The 16,204-nt window shown below is 38.0% G+C and overlaps 1 protein-coding gene across 1 annotated transcript; it reads left to right on the forward strand.

Moving 5' to 3' along the window:
• Tsen54 (tRNA splicing endonuclease subunit 54) lies at positions 1–14,446 on the forward strand. The gene is made up of 8 exons (XM_045764930.2): positions 1–197; positions 3,790–3,948; positions 4,279–4,426; positions 5,751–5,913; positions 7,592–8,748; positions 9,396–9,543; positions 11,398–11,569; positions 14,093–14,446. The coding sequence occupies exons 1-8, from the start codon at positions 175–177 to the stop codon at positions 14,244–14,246; spliced, it is 2,124 nt and encodes a 707-aa protein (XP_045620886.1). The 5' UTR covers positions 1–174; the 3' UTR covers positions 14,247–14,446.
• The last annotated feature ends 1,758 nt before the right edge of the window (positions 14,447–16,204 follow it).

A 16,204-nucleotide genomic window follows, 5' to 3' on the forward strand; every position in this document is an offset into this window, starting at 1 on the left:
GGAGATGCAGCTCGTGTCGGTCCTGGAGGATCGCTGAGTCCCGTCGCTGCTCTTCATGCCAATAACTATAACTATAAGCTCGTGTAGGACAAACTTGCGGCATCACAAAGCAAAAAGGAAACTGCGCAAGCTACACGCATTATAAAGAAGACTGAAGCCGAGTATTATCGTGCAATGGAGTCCTCTCGCTTCACAAGGTAGGGATATAGGGGTTTCCTTGCGATAGGGGGGAGGTACCGTACTGTCAAATCGTACACAGATGTTTCAACAATTATCATGTTATAATTATAACATTGTATATAGTTAGGCTAGGCTATGCTAACTTAGCAGTTTTTTTCAATTCGTTGGTGAACCATCTTTGATAGGCTGTGACTTACATCTAACTTTAGCGACTTAGCCTTTGTAATACCCACTGTCCTATGCTTACAAAACAAGTCACAACCAAAAGGCTTAACAATCCCTGGCTTACAAAGGGAATACTTAAATCTATTAATAAAAAACATGACCTTGAGAAGAAGTATAGGTTAGGAATTGTCCCCAAAGAATTCTCAAAGAATTACTCATTATTGCTGTCTAAGATAATTAGACGAGCCAAAACTAAATACTACGAAGATAAATTTACCCAAATAAAGAGCAACATTAAACAAACTTGGAGAACAATTTCTCAAATATTGGGATCAAAGAAGTCTTTTAAATAACAAACCGACTCTCCTGTCTAATAACGATGGTCAGCTTTCAGCCTCTGATTCTGCTACTGAGTTCAATAGGTTCTTCTCTTCCATTGGTTCATCTCTTGCAAATGATATTCCATCTTCCAGTACAGACATTAATGACTATCTTTCAGGTAACTATCCACAGTCTCTGTACCTAAAGCCTATTAATTCCACTGACGTCAATGAGATAATCCTTTCCCTTAAAACCAAGTCTGGTGCCCTTGAGGAGATACCAACTTTAATTTACAAAAAAGCCTCCAGATCTTTAGCCCCTGCTATTGCTTTGCTCTTCAACAAGTCACTTGAACTCCAAACCTTCCCAGATATTCTAAAAAAAGCGAGAGTAACGCCTGTCCACAAATGTGGTAATTTCACAGATGTTAACAACTACAGACCTATATCTATCCTGCCAAACTTGTCAAAAATTTTTGAAAAACTAATCTATAAGCAGCTTTACTCATATCTAGCCAAACTCAATATACTTAGCCCTTGCCAATATGGCTTCAGACCCAAAAAAAGCACTAACGATGCACTTATTAGTATGCTTAACTCGATTCATACAGCTCTTGATAAAAATGAGTTCTCTGTTGGGTTGTTTGTGGACCTGCGTAAAGCTTTTGACACTGTCAACCACCAAAACCTTCTTCTTAAATTACATCATTATGGAGTCAGAGGACACTCCCTACAATACCTCAAATCCTACCTTACTGACAGGCTCCAATATGTTTCTGTGAATAATACAATTTCTCCCACCCTACCCATCAACATTGGTGTTCCCCAGGGCAGCATACTTGGCCCTCTCCTCTTTCTCATCTACATTAATGACCTTCCAAATGCCTCCCAACACCTCAAACCAATTCTATTTGCTGACGACACAACCTTCATTTACTCCAGTCCTGATCCCCTTGCTCTAAATGCCACAGTAAATACTGAGCTAAATAAAGTCCATCTGTGGCTAACTGCCAACAAACTCACCCTTAACATTGACAAAACCTTTTATATTCTGTTTGGCAATAAATCCTCTAATCAAATAAATCTCAAAATAAACAATACCCAAATTTGTAACAAATTAGATGGCAAATTCCTTGGCATTCTCATTGACCACAAGCTTAATTTCCAGGGACACATTCTAAACATATCAAAAAAAGTTTCAAAAACTGTGGGCATTCTTTCTAAGATCAGATATTATGTACCACGCCCTGCCCTGGTGACTCTCTATTACTCCCTTATCTATCCATATCTCAACTATGGTATTTGTGCTTGGGGCTCTACTACCCAAAATCACTTACGTCCTCTAATTACTCAACACAAAGCTGCTATTAGGACAATATCCAATTCTGGCCCCAGACATCACTCGGTACCCCTACTTAAATCTCTGAATATGTTAGACATTAAGTCACTGCACATTCTCTCATGTGTATTATACATATATAAAACGCTAAACTATAATGCCAACCCTGATCTCAAAAGCTTCATAGAAGGTTGTATCAGAACCCATGAGCATCACACCAGAAATAAATACAGTTTTGATATTCCTAGAGTACGACTTAATCAAACTAGAAATGCTCTACAAATCAAGGGGCCCAGAATATGGAATGACCTTCCCAACCATGTTAAAGACTGTACCTCTCTCAACCAGTTTAAGTTAAAAGCGAAGCTATACCTAATATATTCCCTGTAACCTACCTTACCCTTCTATTGTCAACCAATGTCTGTTTTTTTCTTTAAAGAGCGCTGTTTGTCGACATAATTGTATTTGTGCTGCTTTTTCATCTATGTTTTCATTTCTTGTTTTCATTCTACTCATTATGCTCAATTAGTATTAAGCTTGTCATTTAAGTTTATCATGCCCGAAACGCTTTGCGTAATAGTGGCTTTAGGCATTGTATGTACTAGCTATACTTATAAGTTAAACAATCCTTGTAAATATTTATTGTATGTATGTACCTTACCTAAATAAAATTGTATTGTATTGTATTGTATTGTATTGTATTGTATTGTATAATAACATCCCCCAATACTGAGTGTATTTGTGTTGTCATCAGCAGGCTGGGTCTCGGAGGCCTCTTGTCAAAGACAGGTGTGTCTCGGTGTCTATAGCTAGTAGGTTATTTTAAGTATAAGCACGATGGTTCACGTCATGATTTCACTATATTCAAGACCTGTATGAACTAAGCATATACTGTACTAATATTACTTCAGAGATTAATAGGTTGATGAAGCAGATGAAATTTCTAATAAACTGCCTAATAGAGTGCAAGAGTGTAAAGTAGAAGGATATCCAGCAAGAAAGCTGGAGGGTGGAGGATAAACAGGAAGCCAAGACCACAGCAAAGGATAACAAACTAATCATCAAAGAAGGTGGTAGAAATGACAAACCACTCCTCTGTGTTAAAAGAAGAGAACTTGAGTGGAACCCTTTCTTTGTACTCTGGAAAGAGAATTTAAGAAGACTTCCAGTAGGCAGGGCAGTGAGGTGTCTCGACACAGAAGGTTGGATAATCTTGGTTATTGGTGATATGTACACAAATGAGGTGTGTGGTTCTGTGCTTGGATTTGGGTTGTTTGTCTTGGGGAAGGTGCCCATGGCCATTTGGAATTGTCGTTTTGTTTTGCCTAATCTTTATGGTGGAGTTTTCTTGTTTTATGTAGATCTCTGATACTGAGTTACTGTTGCCGCATAGAGAGAGCAAGATTCTAGTCTTGGCTCCTAGTGGGTGTCTGTCTCAGAGGTCTGCTTCACTTTTTAAAGCTTAATTACAACAGGATATAAGCAATTGAAAGTTACTGAGGGTCCTCCAGTGAAAGGACATTTTATAACATTTATCACTTAATTTTAATCCTAGTGGTTTCTCTTAAATATTTGAATTGTACCTGGAGTGAGTTCTGGGAGTTCTTCTACTCCCTAAGTTCAGCCTGGGGCCAGGCATGACTTGTAATAACTTGATCTAACCAGCTGTTATTTTGAGTGTCCCAAATTAATAATTAAGGAAAAATGGTCTTGATAATTTTCAGAATATTGTACTGTCTAATAGACTAATATACACACAGTACAGTACTATATTTTATTTTTCAGTGGCCAGGCTTTACTTGATGCACGCAGTCGTGATCAGACCTTATCCCTGGTGGGAGAGAAGCTGACAGAAGCCAGTGGGTCAGATTTTGAAAATAATCAGATTGTTTCTCGACTCTCTGATCATCACACGTTGCTAGGCGAGCCAAAGTTTACCAGAAAGTAAGGACTTGATTCAACTTCATTAAGATGATTTTAATCTTTTTCACTTGTGAATGAGTATTTCATTATCTGAGATAATCATAAATTAGCAAGATAATGTTTACTTTGGTAATACGATATATTCAACACTCAGTTTTTAGTGTATGGTACAGTACATATACTGTATGCATTTGTTACTGCAAAATATTAACAAATGTGTAAAAATGTTATGGTTAACTGTAGTAGTTTATTGGTTTCAAGTTTTAAAAACATTATAATTACAGTATCATTAAAAACTATTTTATAAATATAATTTGGGAAGCTTACAATTAAAAGAAACTCGTGTAACAGAGACCAGCTGGCCAGTGGGGAATGGTTAGCAGAGTCCAGAATGGTACGAGTTGTACATGAAACAGGCAAATTTTGGCAATATATGGGAGCAGAGACTGACATTGGCAAGTGCCTCTACCCTGAAGAAGCATTGTACCTAATGGATACAGTAAGTGATTATTCCAAAGCTTTATGTTCTCAACCATGATTGGAACGAGTGGTGTGTTTATTCTAAATATTCTGTAGAATGCTTTTTCTCATGATCTTTACTTAATTTTACACTAAAGTTTTGTCAGGGTCGTTCTTGATGCACAATTGAGAATTCTGGGTTCGAATCCCAGGCAGGACAGAAATGATTGGGCACATTTCCTTTCACCTAATGCCTCTGTTCACCTAGCAGTGAGTAGGTACTCGGGCGTTAGTCAACTTGTCGTGGGGTTGAATCCTGGATGGGGTCAGTAATTTGGCCTTGGCGGGGGGGACCTCGATAAAAGCCAAACGTGTATGAATACACTCTGGCTTCCTGTCCCCTGACACAAATTATGATTATGATTATTATTATTATTATTATTATTATTATTATTTTGTTTTATAATATCTCATATTAGGAATATGTATGATGTATAATTAATTTGACTCCTGTTAGGCAACAGAAGTAATAGAATGAACTGAACATATATAATATATATACTGTACTGTATATTGTAGCTAATGTATCAGAAATAATAGTAACAAGAGGATAATAATTTAATAAAGGGTACATTTTTGAGGAAAGAGGAATAAGTGTTAACATTATACCTATAGTCATTGAAGGGATTATAAACTTTTGTTTTCCCATCCAAATAATGAACAAGATAATCATTAATAAAAAAAGACAGTGTTAAACAGCTTCTGAACTAGAGCTGACCCGACCACCATCTTGAAAATGTAAACAAACTTTTTATGCAAAAAGAAAAAAAAAATGGGTTGGCCAGCAAGGAGCTAGAAGGATCACTCTCCCTGAGTATAACTCCAAACTGGACAACACCTGCAGCAACAGTAGAGGAAAAGGTAAATGCACCTCCACCTTGAGCAGTCTAGTTGAAAGGCATCCACAGCGAGAGCCTCGCGATCAGGGAACAGAGTCATGAAGGAGGGAAGGCGCTGGTTCCACATTGATGCAAAGAGATCCACCACCTCAGAGAGACCAAAAAGTCCTGTAGAACCAGTGGAAGGACATGGATCTATAATGAGAGAACCTGTCTGCGGGAACATTGGACACACCCCCACGTGAATTGTGTGAAGATGCAAACCCCCGAGAAACCAGAAGCCAAACCACTCCTCTACAGAGGACTGGACCAAAGAGACTTGGTTCAGGCAATGAGCCACCAGGAAGAAACTGGGGCTTCTCCAGAAAGAGGTATTTCATTATATTCAACACTGGTTTTTGTCCAAAGATTAAATGTACAGTATAGAATTGTTCCTTTTAATTGTTTTCTTTGTTTATTGCAAAGGCTGAGCTGGAGGTCCAATATGGAGGTGTGGCACTGAGTGTTCAACAAGCCCAGATGTTGATGTTTGAAGATTCCCATCACTTAGATCAATACTATGTATATGCACACCTTTCACGCTGTGGTTGCAAAGTGGTTCGTCATCAGACACATCTCGTGTTTACACGTATGTATTCTTGTATTGAAGGTAACTTATGTAACTGGTTGTTACATAACTGCATTTCTGTTCAGTTTGTTAACTTAATTGTGGTTTAGGTACTTATGACCAGTGTAGATGGTTTTAGTTTTTCCATATGGCATGTGGTCATGTAGCCCTATTGACTGCCTTGGCACCCAGGCTCTTGCTGCTTCTAGCCCATAATCCTTTGTTGTGGACTAGCCCACACTCCTAGCCCACAGTTTAGCTCATATCGTACTATTTGCACGAACTTGACATAGTCCTTATTGAAGACCCAAGTTTGCTCTCGCAATATTTCTTGCATTTCTTGGTAGAAGATTGAAAATTATCATCATAAATTTATTCTGACGTGTAAGGATTTAACTAATATGATTTTTTTCTGGGAGGGCACCCTTAGTAGCTCTGCAAGCTAAGCTTAGGTCTAACCAGGTCTTAGCAAGATGCACCACCCTTGTGTACTAGGAGTCAAGACCTGAATCTAGATCTCTATGAGGCAAGGGGAATTTGGGGATCAGAGATCAAGTCAGAACCAAGAAACCCACTAAAAAGCATAAACACAACAAAAACAAGCTACTGCTTGAAAAAAAAGGTCCCTTCAGGTAGAAAAGCAAACAATCATTATCAGGGATCCCAATTAGACCGCCCCCTAATTCACTTGCCTGGTCACAGTCTTGGGGGCTTGGTACCTCTGATAGAGTCCATCCTCTGCTGTACACTTAAGCTAAATAGTGTTGGCTAGCTCTGGGGGATATTAATTCCACCAAGGGTCAGTGTTTTGATATTGTTTGACTTCATGATTGTATTTTACATTACCCGTATTGTGTGTGCGCCTATCTTTATATTTTGCTGAGTGTGGGGGTCAGGGTTCCCTTCCTTGGTAGTGGACTTGTATTCCCTGTTCCATCAGAGATACCTGCTGTGAGCGGGTTCAGGCTCCTCCTCTGCTTCCTGAGCCACTTTGCTTTCAGTTAGCACATGTGACATGTCCTACACTGCAATGAGCCATGTCAACAAGGAGTGTAGTATTTGTCGATTGTTTATCATGGTGTGTTTTTCGTCTATGGTAAACTGTTGTCTACCATAGTGGAGATACAACAGAATTGGAGGTACAGAGAATTCAAAGAAATTGATTTCATAGTTGAAATCTTATTGGATTTGTAACTCTGCACTGTGTTAGATAATGTTCCAATGGTCTGTTGGGCATTTCTCCACAGTGCTGACATTTCCAACTATGTAATAATGATAAATGGTTAACTGTTTTATAAATATTCAGCTTGATTGTGGTAATGATTCTTGCTAAGGAGCTAAGGAATAAAACTAGAATTATAGAAATGTAATGGATAGAACATTAAAGCAGATAGGATATGTAAAGTGAAAAGGATATTGACAGGATGATGTTGACCATAGAATTCTGCATTTGCATGATAAAGAAAGAGAATATAAAGTTAAAATGGGTGGTCTCAATGAGAGGTGGATGGAGTTGTGTAATGATATAAATACTTCCAGAAGTTGTAGCTTTACTAAATTAATTATAGGTCATATACAGTGTATAATTTGATACCTCCCATCCTGCTCTTTAGTGAGAAATGATTTATTGAGCCTAGGGTAAAGGCAGTTGATGTTAATATCAAAACAGTTTTATTTATGCATTTGTTGTATATTTCAGACTATGAAAAACAAATCAGATTGGATCAGCATCAGGTAAAAAAAAAGGGATCCAAACTAAAGCTGAAAACTAGTGAAAAATCAGCTGATACTGAGAAAAATGTCAATATTGATTGCACCACAAATGAATTCCTAGATGATGAAATGAAAGAATTTTATGCAACCCTTGGGAAGACTGCAGAAAATTCCTGCAAGTTAGAGAAAAATTTAGCCACTAATTTAACTGAAAAAGAAAAATCATCTTCACACAAAAAGAACAAGAGTTCTGAGAATAAGGAAAAGCATGTACACAAAGAGAAACCCAGCCCATACGAAATTAAACGCAGAGATTTACTGGATATGTTTCCAACTATGATAGGAGAAAGAGTTAAGACTGTTTACGTTGAGCCACGAGAATTCCTTCCCCCAAACTGTATTCCGCACAAAGAGATTTATGAAATTTCTTTAGAAGCTCTTAATTATTACTGTTTGTATGATGATACGTCACAGACCCGACAAGGCCAGCAACAATTTAATAATCATCTGAAAGGAAAAAGAAATAGATGGAAAAATGCAGATAGTAATGAAACCTGGCAGCAACGCAATGATGATTCATACTCAAACAGGTGGCGACATGATGGTGATGATTTCAGGCAACAGTGGAAGAGAAGGAATACCTCAAACTATAATGATGAGGTGAGAAGCAATGATAGGTATTATGAAGGAGATAGGCAATGGAATAATAATGATGATAGAGCTAGGCAGTGGAACAATAATGATAGAGGTAGGCAATGGAACACTAATGATGATAGAGGTTGGCAATGGAACAACAGTGACAACAGAGGTAGGCAATGGAGCAACAACGATGATAGAGGTATGATGTGTAAAGATTATGACAATAACAGCCAAGGTGTTAGCAACTATGGAGGAAGAGAACCACCATGGCAACAGCACTATAAGAGGACCAACCCACCTCCTTACGATCATCAGGATAATGAATTCCATCGTAATGCGCAGTCACAATTCTACGATCCTCACTGTCAGGCTGGCACCAATGATGAAGGTTACGATGAACCGGAGAAACGTGCTATAGATTATAGCCAAATACCAGAATGGAAAACAAGACGACGAAGGTGGAAGAAAAAGGGAACTGGTTTCTACCCCAGCTACATGGTTAGGGTAAGTTGACTTTTTGTTTTAATATTGTATTTATTTTAGTATCAAAACTTAAGTTCGAGCAACGTAAGTTTCACGAGCGCTTTGTCCTGGGTTCATATCCTGGCCAGGGAGGATTTACTGAACGCCAATCCTTAACTGTAGCCTCTGTTTACCCAACAGTAAAAGGGGTACCTGATTGTTAAATGATTTAGCGGGTTTAAGGATTAAAGACTTGCCCGAAATGCTATGGGTGCTAGTGGCTGTACAAGAATGTAAGAAGTCTTGAAAATATAAATAAAATAAAATAAAAACATATTGTATAGTAGACTAATTGGCATATGACTCAATTTATCAATTGTTTTGCATTTTCCTTCCAGAAAAATGATAGAATGCATTTTTGTATGCATATACTATTTTTACATCCAAATAATATACAATAAATATAGTATTATAAATATAATAGAAGGTACAATGGGAAATAGTGTGCGTGCGCGCGCGCACAATTTTTACCAAGACCTAGAACTTGAAGAAAGTTATAAGCACCAAGTAGGCTACAAATTGCTAGGCAATATCTAGAGCAAAATCTTAGGAAAACACACCTACACAAACAAACATGTCTGTTTTGTGGGCACATTTCTAGCTGTAATACATATTTTTATTATTTACAGTTGAGTACCAAGGTTCACTCCTGGAAAGAATACAAGAAGATTGTGAGTGAAATGTCTGTGGAGAAGCTATTGGCTAATGGTCCAGGTTGCATCCTGTGGAATGGACGCACCACTCCACTCGTCAAACCTGCTATGGCCACCTCTACCCGTAAGACACATTGATTTTTGTTTCTACTCCCACAATTTTCCACCATTTCTAAAGTTTTCAGCATTAAACGTTAAGTAGATTAAAGTTGCAAGCCCCATATGTGGATTTTTGTTGTGCTAGCTCAGTTGATTACATAAAACCATATGGTGGGAATTGAAAAAAAAGTTTGTCTCATCAGTGACACCACACACTTGTGTTTGGATGCAATGCAGTGCTTGGTGTGATATTAACCAAAATATGTAGGTAACTAATATTCAGGTAGTCAGTGGTCAGCCAGGTACTTAAGTCGCCTATTTTTACTGGACTTCCACCAGTATGAACTTGTATATTGATCTATATTATACCAACCTTCCTTTCAATACTATTATTGCCAACATGCCAGTACAATAATAAAATGTTTGAAACCCACTGGTACATAATCTTGTATTGTGTGAATCACTGAATGATAAAATCTCATATTAATTATGACGATAATGTGATGTGCCATTATGTTTTGGTGCTGTTTTCAGTTGATTTAGAGATCATTGCTTTGAACAAGAGATGCCACTCCAGTGATCCTACTTTCCAAATGACTTACATTTCCTTGCTTTGAATATTGCTCTGTACTCGCCTTCACTTTCAAGGCAGGTCAGATATCCAAAGTGAAAGATGTAGAGATTTACTACATACATACCCTGTAAAATATAAATTTATGTGATAAGCTCATAGCACTAATAATATACTCTCTGAAATGGAGACGAGAGATATCGCATAAAGTGGTCTCTCCAAAATCCAAATTTCCATATAACATATATCTGGATCCTACCTGGAGATCCAGTTTGACTTGTGAGAACTTGGTCCAACAATCTGTTGCTTGGAGCAGCTCGCAGGCCTAACTATTCAATACAGCCTGATTGATCTGGCACTTCTTGCAGAACACTGTAATGTTTTTTCTATGAGATACCAATTTGGCTATTGGATCACACCTCCAAAATTCATATAATTTAGAGTGCAGATCCTGATTTTGGAGTGGCTGTGGTAAGATCTACAGTATATAGTATTTTCCAGCTGATAATATCTCTATCTAACCATATGGGAGGGCCCCTTAATAGCTCTCAGTGCTATAAACCTGAAGTAATCAAGCCTTGGGGGAACACTCAAGGACTCTGACACATGGGTGTCTATTGGGGCTAAAACGACAATCTTTTCCCCTCAAAGAGGCTTTGAGGAGCCTGGGACTCGGTGATCGCCACAGAAATAAGTAAAAGACATGTCGAGACGCCAACAGAAAACCTGTTGGCCTATACAAGGCAGCTCCAATATATCTCCACCCGAACATATATATTGGAGTGAATTTAAAGGTTTGAGAGAAAGCGGCTCAACAAGCTGGGCAGACATGGGTGTGTGTGAGGAAGCTTAAGATTAAGTGTGAACATTGCACAGTATGTTGTATGGAATAAGGCTAGATGGATTTTTTTTTTTTTTACAGGGGGTGTAAATGTAGAACTGTTTTAAATAACTTGTGGGAAGCACTTTACATCTATGTAGCTGTATTAAGCAGGGGGGTGGAGTGCTGTTAACCCTTAACCTAAACGTTTATTTTTTAGGTTGTTTTCCTGGTACGCATAAAACTAGCATTTCATTACGATATAAAAAGGAAAAAAAAAACATTCCTAGTGTTGGAAAAAAATTAATAATTTCAGTTTGGTCAGTGAGGGGGAAGAAATGTTGAAAATGTCAATTCTGATTATTAATTTTCAAGTAAATTATTTGTAATAGATTTCTTTTATCAGAAATATCTCCCTGGTTCATAAATGTCCCAGACATGAATTCTGTTGTTCTGTACTTTGATTACATCTTTCATATTCTGTACAGAATCACTGTTGTCTGCATGCAGAGTTGTAGAAGAGAGTGATGACAAGAACTCGGGCACAGAAATACTACCACTGGAAAAACATTTGACAGTTCACTATGATGTTTATCTTCATACTGTACCTTACAAAAAGTCCAACCCAGGCATCCCGAGCAAGAGAATTGCAGTCATGAGGTATGTGCTAGATTGATTCATTTTGTGTTTGATGAATAAATTGTATAAATGTAAGAGATTGTTTATTGACCATTATCTAGAAAAAATGCCAAAATGGGATACTATGTATAATCACGTTTCTCTCTGGCTTTTTTAAGAATGCCTGTAACTAGGCACAGCACTATTAAATACAGTATAGTCTTTTTTGTATCTATTTTCATCTCATGCTTTATCTGTTTTCATCTCTCTTGACAAACCCCCAATTTTCATAAAACATTTTCCTGTCTACTGGAAGGTTTGTTAATTTTCTTTTAATCTTTTGGCTTCAGTCAAATCATTTGACACAAATTACTAATGTCATTTGCTGTGATAAATTGGCTTTGCCAATGTGACTAAAAACTTCTTCAAAACTTCATTCTATAGCCTAACAAATGAGCTTTTCAGATTTGATGTCCTTTTGTCATGTTACCATCATTTGGCAACAAATAAAAATATAAACAAAACCAGAGTGCCATTCGACTTATGCTGCATCTAAACTATACACAACCATATCTGCTCCTACTACTCCCTTCCTCAGGGCAGTCCAGTTTCTTCTGGTTTTCTTTGCAACTTCTGCTTTAGATATTAGGTGGCCGGTTCATCTGGCTCTTTATTAGATTGGCTTTTTGGTTTCCGCCCTTGATTCGGGTTTCTATTGACTGCAGGCTACTTTCCAGCAGGTTGTCTTGAATCTGAGGCTGCAAAGCTTGCTTTCCAATCCACAGTTGTGCCTGTTTGCTTCCTTATTGCCTCTGGTGATGGTAGGGTTCTTGTGTACCCCATTCCTCTGGAAGTTTTAATGGAGGTTGCAAAACCTACTTTCCATTCCTTTAGTTGGAAAATACTGGAAGGCCAGGTTCCTAATACAGTATGTATAGCAAAATAACAATGTAATGGAGCTAAAGCTATGGTAGAAAGTGCAGAATAGGCCCAATGAAGAGTCAAAGTGCCATAAGCATAATCAGAGAACACTGTATGAACATCAGAGGCCACAGCTCTTTAATATCCTCTCAACAAATATTAGAAATATTGCTGGAACAAAAGTGGTCATGTTAGAAAACAACTAGATGGGTTCATGCAGAATGTGCTTGACGAGCCAGGTTGTAATGGATATGTGGGCCTGCGGGTCGCTCCAAACAACCTATTAGACCAAATTATCGCAAGTCACCTGGCCAGCCTTGGGGAGTGTAAAAACTACCAGAACCAACTCCAGGTGTACATCCTGTAGGCACCTAGCATATACAGCTTTCCTCTATGCCTGCAAGTTTACCTTTCCAGGTTTTTGGGCTTGCCTTGTTGATGCCCTGATTATTCCTCTTATTCACTCCCAGGGCTTTAGGGGATTGTCCCACTGCTTTTGCATCATGTGAGGTTCTTGACATTTTGGGCGTTTTTGGTAAAGGATCCTAAGCTGCCATTTTCTTCTTGTTTTTGCCCACACAAGAGAGGAAAAGGCCTATACTAAACATAAGGCTTAGCCAGCTTCACGTTTATACTCAATCTCGTGATGTACGAAAGTTTGCCATATTGTCAGCTTTCTTAATCAATACATCTACAGCGAATACTCGTGTTATGGACTTTTGGCAGAATAATTACTAGCACTTGCTATCTGTTGAAATGTGCCTCTACCACACTGCATTTGTGTTGTGATCTGGCAGAGTGCCTCTGCTTTACATGCTTTCTTGTCCCCTTACCTTTTGGGTAAAAAACTGGTTGTCTTTCTATGTTATATGTATTTCCTTTCAGATTTGACAGCCTCCTCTGTTGAGGGTCTATTGAGATAGTATCAGGGAGTAACTTGGATTGGTCCTCCCAGAACTTCAATGTTTAATGTAATGAAACACCTCTCTCTGGTGGGCCACTCCGGTAGCTTCCCATCCCTGCTCATGCCTTCCTTTATCTGCGAGTTTAAGTGGGTTTGGGTCTGGACGACTTGTAAATCCAGGGCCCCAGCCCACTCAGTTTCCTGGGCAGCCATCTGGTGGCAAGGTGGTAATCGTCTCAATTGTTTACATCGTTATTGGCAGGTTTACAAATCTTTCCAAGCAGTTCCTTGTTTTGGAGTACTGGTTTGCTTTTTTGTAATGTTTTTCTCAGTTCTGTTGTGATCTCGAATCTCCACTCTTTCAACTTCTTTGACCCCCTTTCCCTCACTCCTCTGAGTTGGGTCCTGGCTCCTGGTCTTGCTTGTGGGGGATTTAGATTTATGGCGTTTGCTGAGATTTGGATACTTCCAGGTTGTAGCATTGGGAAGCTACTGAGTGGCCCACCATAAGTAGGCATTTCCATTATATTGTATAATGGACTGTTTTTCCTAATTCCAATTTGCTGCCTTTTTTTTATATGCTCATGACTTAATTGGTGACACTCTTCCTGCTGTATAACTGCAAAACTGCATAGCCATCTTGCTGAATTTATTTTGTTTCTACTTGTCATTTATTGTGTACTTTTTATTAATACATTAAACAATTATCCAATCCTTAAGTCAATTAATTTTTCATTTAGGGATATGTCTATGCCAACACCTGGACAAATCTTGGAAGTTACCACAAGGTTCCATGATGGCGTACCTCTAGTCAGTGCAATAGTGGTGTGTGGAGAGGTGCGACTCTACACCCTAACGCCTCTTACTCTGCCTCATCCGGAGCCCTCAAGATAAAACAAAGCTCAGTTGCCTAAGATATATTAGAAATATATAGTAATAATATAGAAATAAGGTTTTATTTTTATATTTTTACAGCTGGGAAGTTTTTTCATGGATCATGTAAACTTTTTACCCATCTGGTATTTACTTCTGAATTTAGGATAAAAACCCACACTTGTGTATTTGTGAAATTTATGTAAAGAAATTACATCAAGGCTTTTGCACTCTCCTGCACACTTTATCAAGGTCTGAGTGTGTGGTTAGGACGAGACTTACATCTCAACATCTAATGAGGTTGCTAGCCTGGGGTCCAGTCCTTGACTTGACCATGTCACCTCTATTCCCGACTGCCGATGCACCTGCGGTAATGTCTTCTATGGAATTATGGTCAAGCGTTCATATATTTAATTTTTTAGTTCATGTATTTTTGGACTTAGGTTACCCCACTTGGTTTATTGAAAAAGCACACAGTAAAACTAAAGGCATCCTTTACACTAAAACTGAAAGACGCCCTTGGAATCCTGATAAGAAAAAAGTTTTGAAATTTCCATATAACCCTCTTACGTAAACTGACCTGTAATGTATTGATACAAAACAATTTTCAGTTACCCAAATACAATTAGGGAAAGGGTTTGCAAGAACAGAGGAGATATAATCTGGAAGGTGTTTATATATTACCGTGTAGAGGTTGTAATGCAGTCTATGTGGGGGAAACAGGAAAAAACTTGAGCTCAGAATTGAAGAACATAAAGTATTGTATGTAGAGTCATGGCTGGTAAGTGCTGTAGCAAACCGCAACCCGTTCTCGCACTTTCTTTAAGTCATTATTGACTTATTAAATAAATGCGTATGTGACATTCTAATTTATTGTGAATATTTTAGTTTACCTTGAAAAGCTTCATAGAAAACACCGACCTTACCTAACCTTCTTAGTATGTTAAGATAAGCATCTTATTGCTTCGTAATTACAAGTATTACTAAACATATTATAGGTATAGGTTAAGTAATGATTGTAATTACGAAGCAATAAGATGCTTATCTTAACATACTAAGAAGGTTAGGTAAGGTCGGTGTTTTCTATGAAGCTTTTCAAGGTAAACTAAAATATTCCCAATAAATTAGTATGTCACATATGCACGTATTTAATAAGTCAATATTGACTATAAGAAAGTGCGAGAACGGGTTGCAAACCGTAGTTGGAAAAAAGGCTGATCACAATATTGATTTTAAGAAGTGAAATAATCTTTAAAAGTAATAATATTAGAACTAGAAGGGTAGTAGAAGGGGTTCTAATAAATAATCTAGATACTTTTGCTGGTAACAAAAGCTTTACTAGGAAAAGGATTCTAAGTGAAATAAAATTAGGTCTCAATAAATGGATGAATGTAAGCAGTATTAGCTCTTGGTGTATGGAGAGGGTTATGAGGGACAGCATACAGATGAACACCTCTATTAATAACAACTCCAGTTCTCAGAATATCAGAATTACAGAAAGGACACCTGACTATGATTTCCATAGAAGAAATTACCGCAGGTGCATCAGCAGTTGGGAATAGAGGTGACATTGTCAGGAGGTCAAGGAAAAATAATAAGATTGAATCCAGGGTAGCATCCTCAGTAGACGTTGATATGTAAGTCTCATTCTCATCCTAACAACATACTTAGACCTTGATAATGCGCTCAGGAGAGTGCAAAAGTCTTGGTGTAATTACTTTACATAAATTTCACACGTGGGTTTTTATCCTATGTTGTTATGTCTGTGACAAGACATTACCATTACTTCTGAATTGTTGTATACTGTGTGTCTAAATTATGCAATTCACCCTGTTGGGTAATAATTTCAATCATCTGGGATTAGAATGCAGGTCCAAATAACATGAGACAATTTCCACTAGGTCTAGATGCTCACGGCAACCTGTCCTCAGACCTAGTCTATTCCATTCAGTGGTCAACCCCAAAGATGCATTCATCAA

The sequence above is a fragment of the Procambarus clarkii genome, chromosome 69 (assembly GCF_040958095.1).
Source record: "Procambarus clarkii isolate CNS0578487 chromosome 69, FALCON_Pclarkii_2.0, whole genome shotgun sequence".
In the NCBI taxonomy this organism is placed as follows: Eukaryota; Metazoa; Arthropoda; class Malacostraca; order Decapoda; family Cambaridae; genus Procambarus; species Procambarus clarkii.

Excerpts from the sequence above, each read along its gene's own strand:
- Tsen54 (XM_045764930.2), top strand. The coding sequence starts at position 175 with ATGGAGTCCTCTCGCTTCACAAG. Across the intron at positions 4,427-5,750 it reads CATTGTACCTAATGGATACA|GCTGAGCTGGAGGTCCAATA; the intron begins GTAAGTGATTAT and ends TTTATTGCAAAG. Across the intron at positions 9,544-11,397 it reads TGCTATGGCCACCTCTACCC|AATCACTGTTGTCTGCATGC; the intron begins GTAAGACACATT and ends TATTCTGTACAG.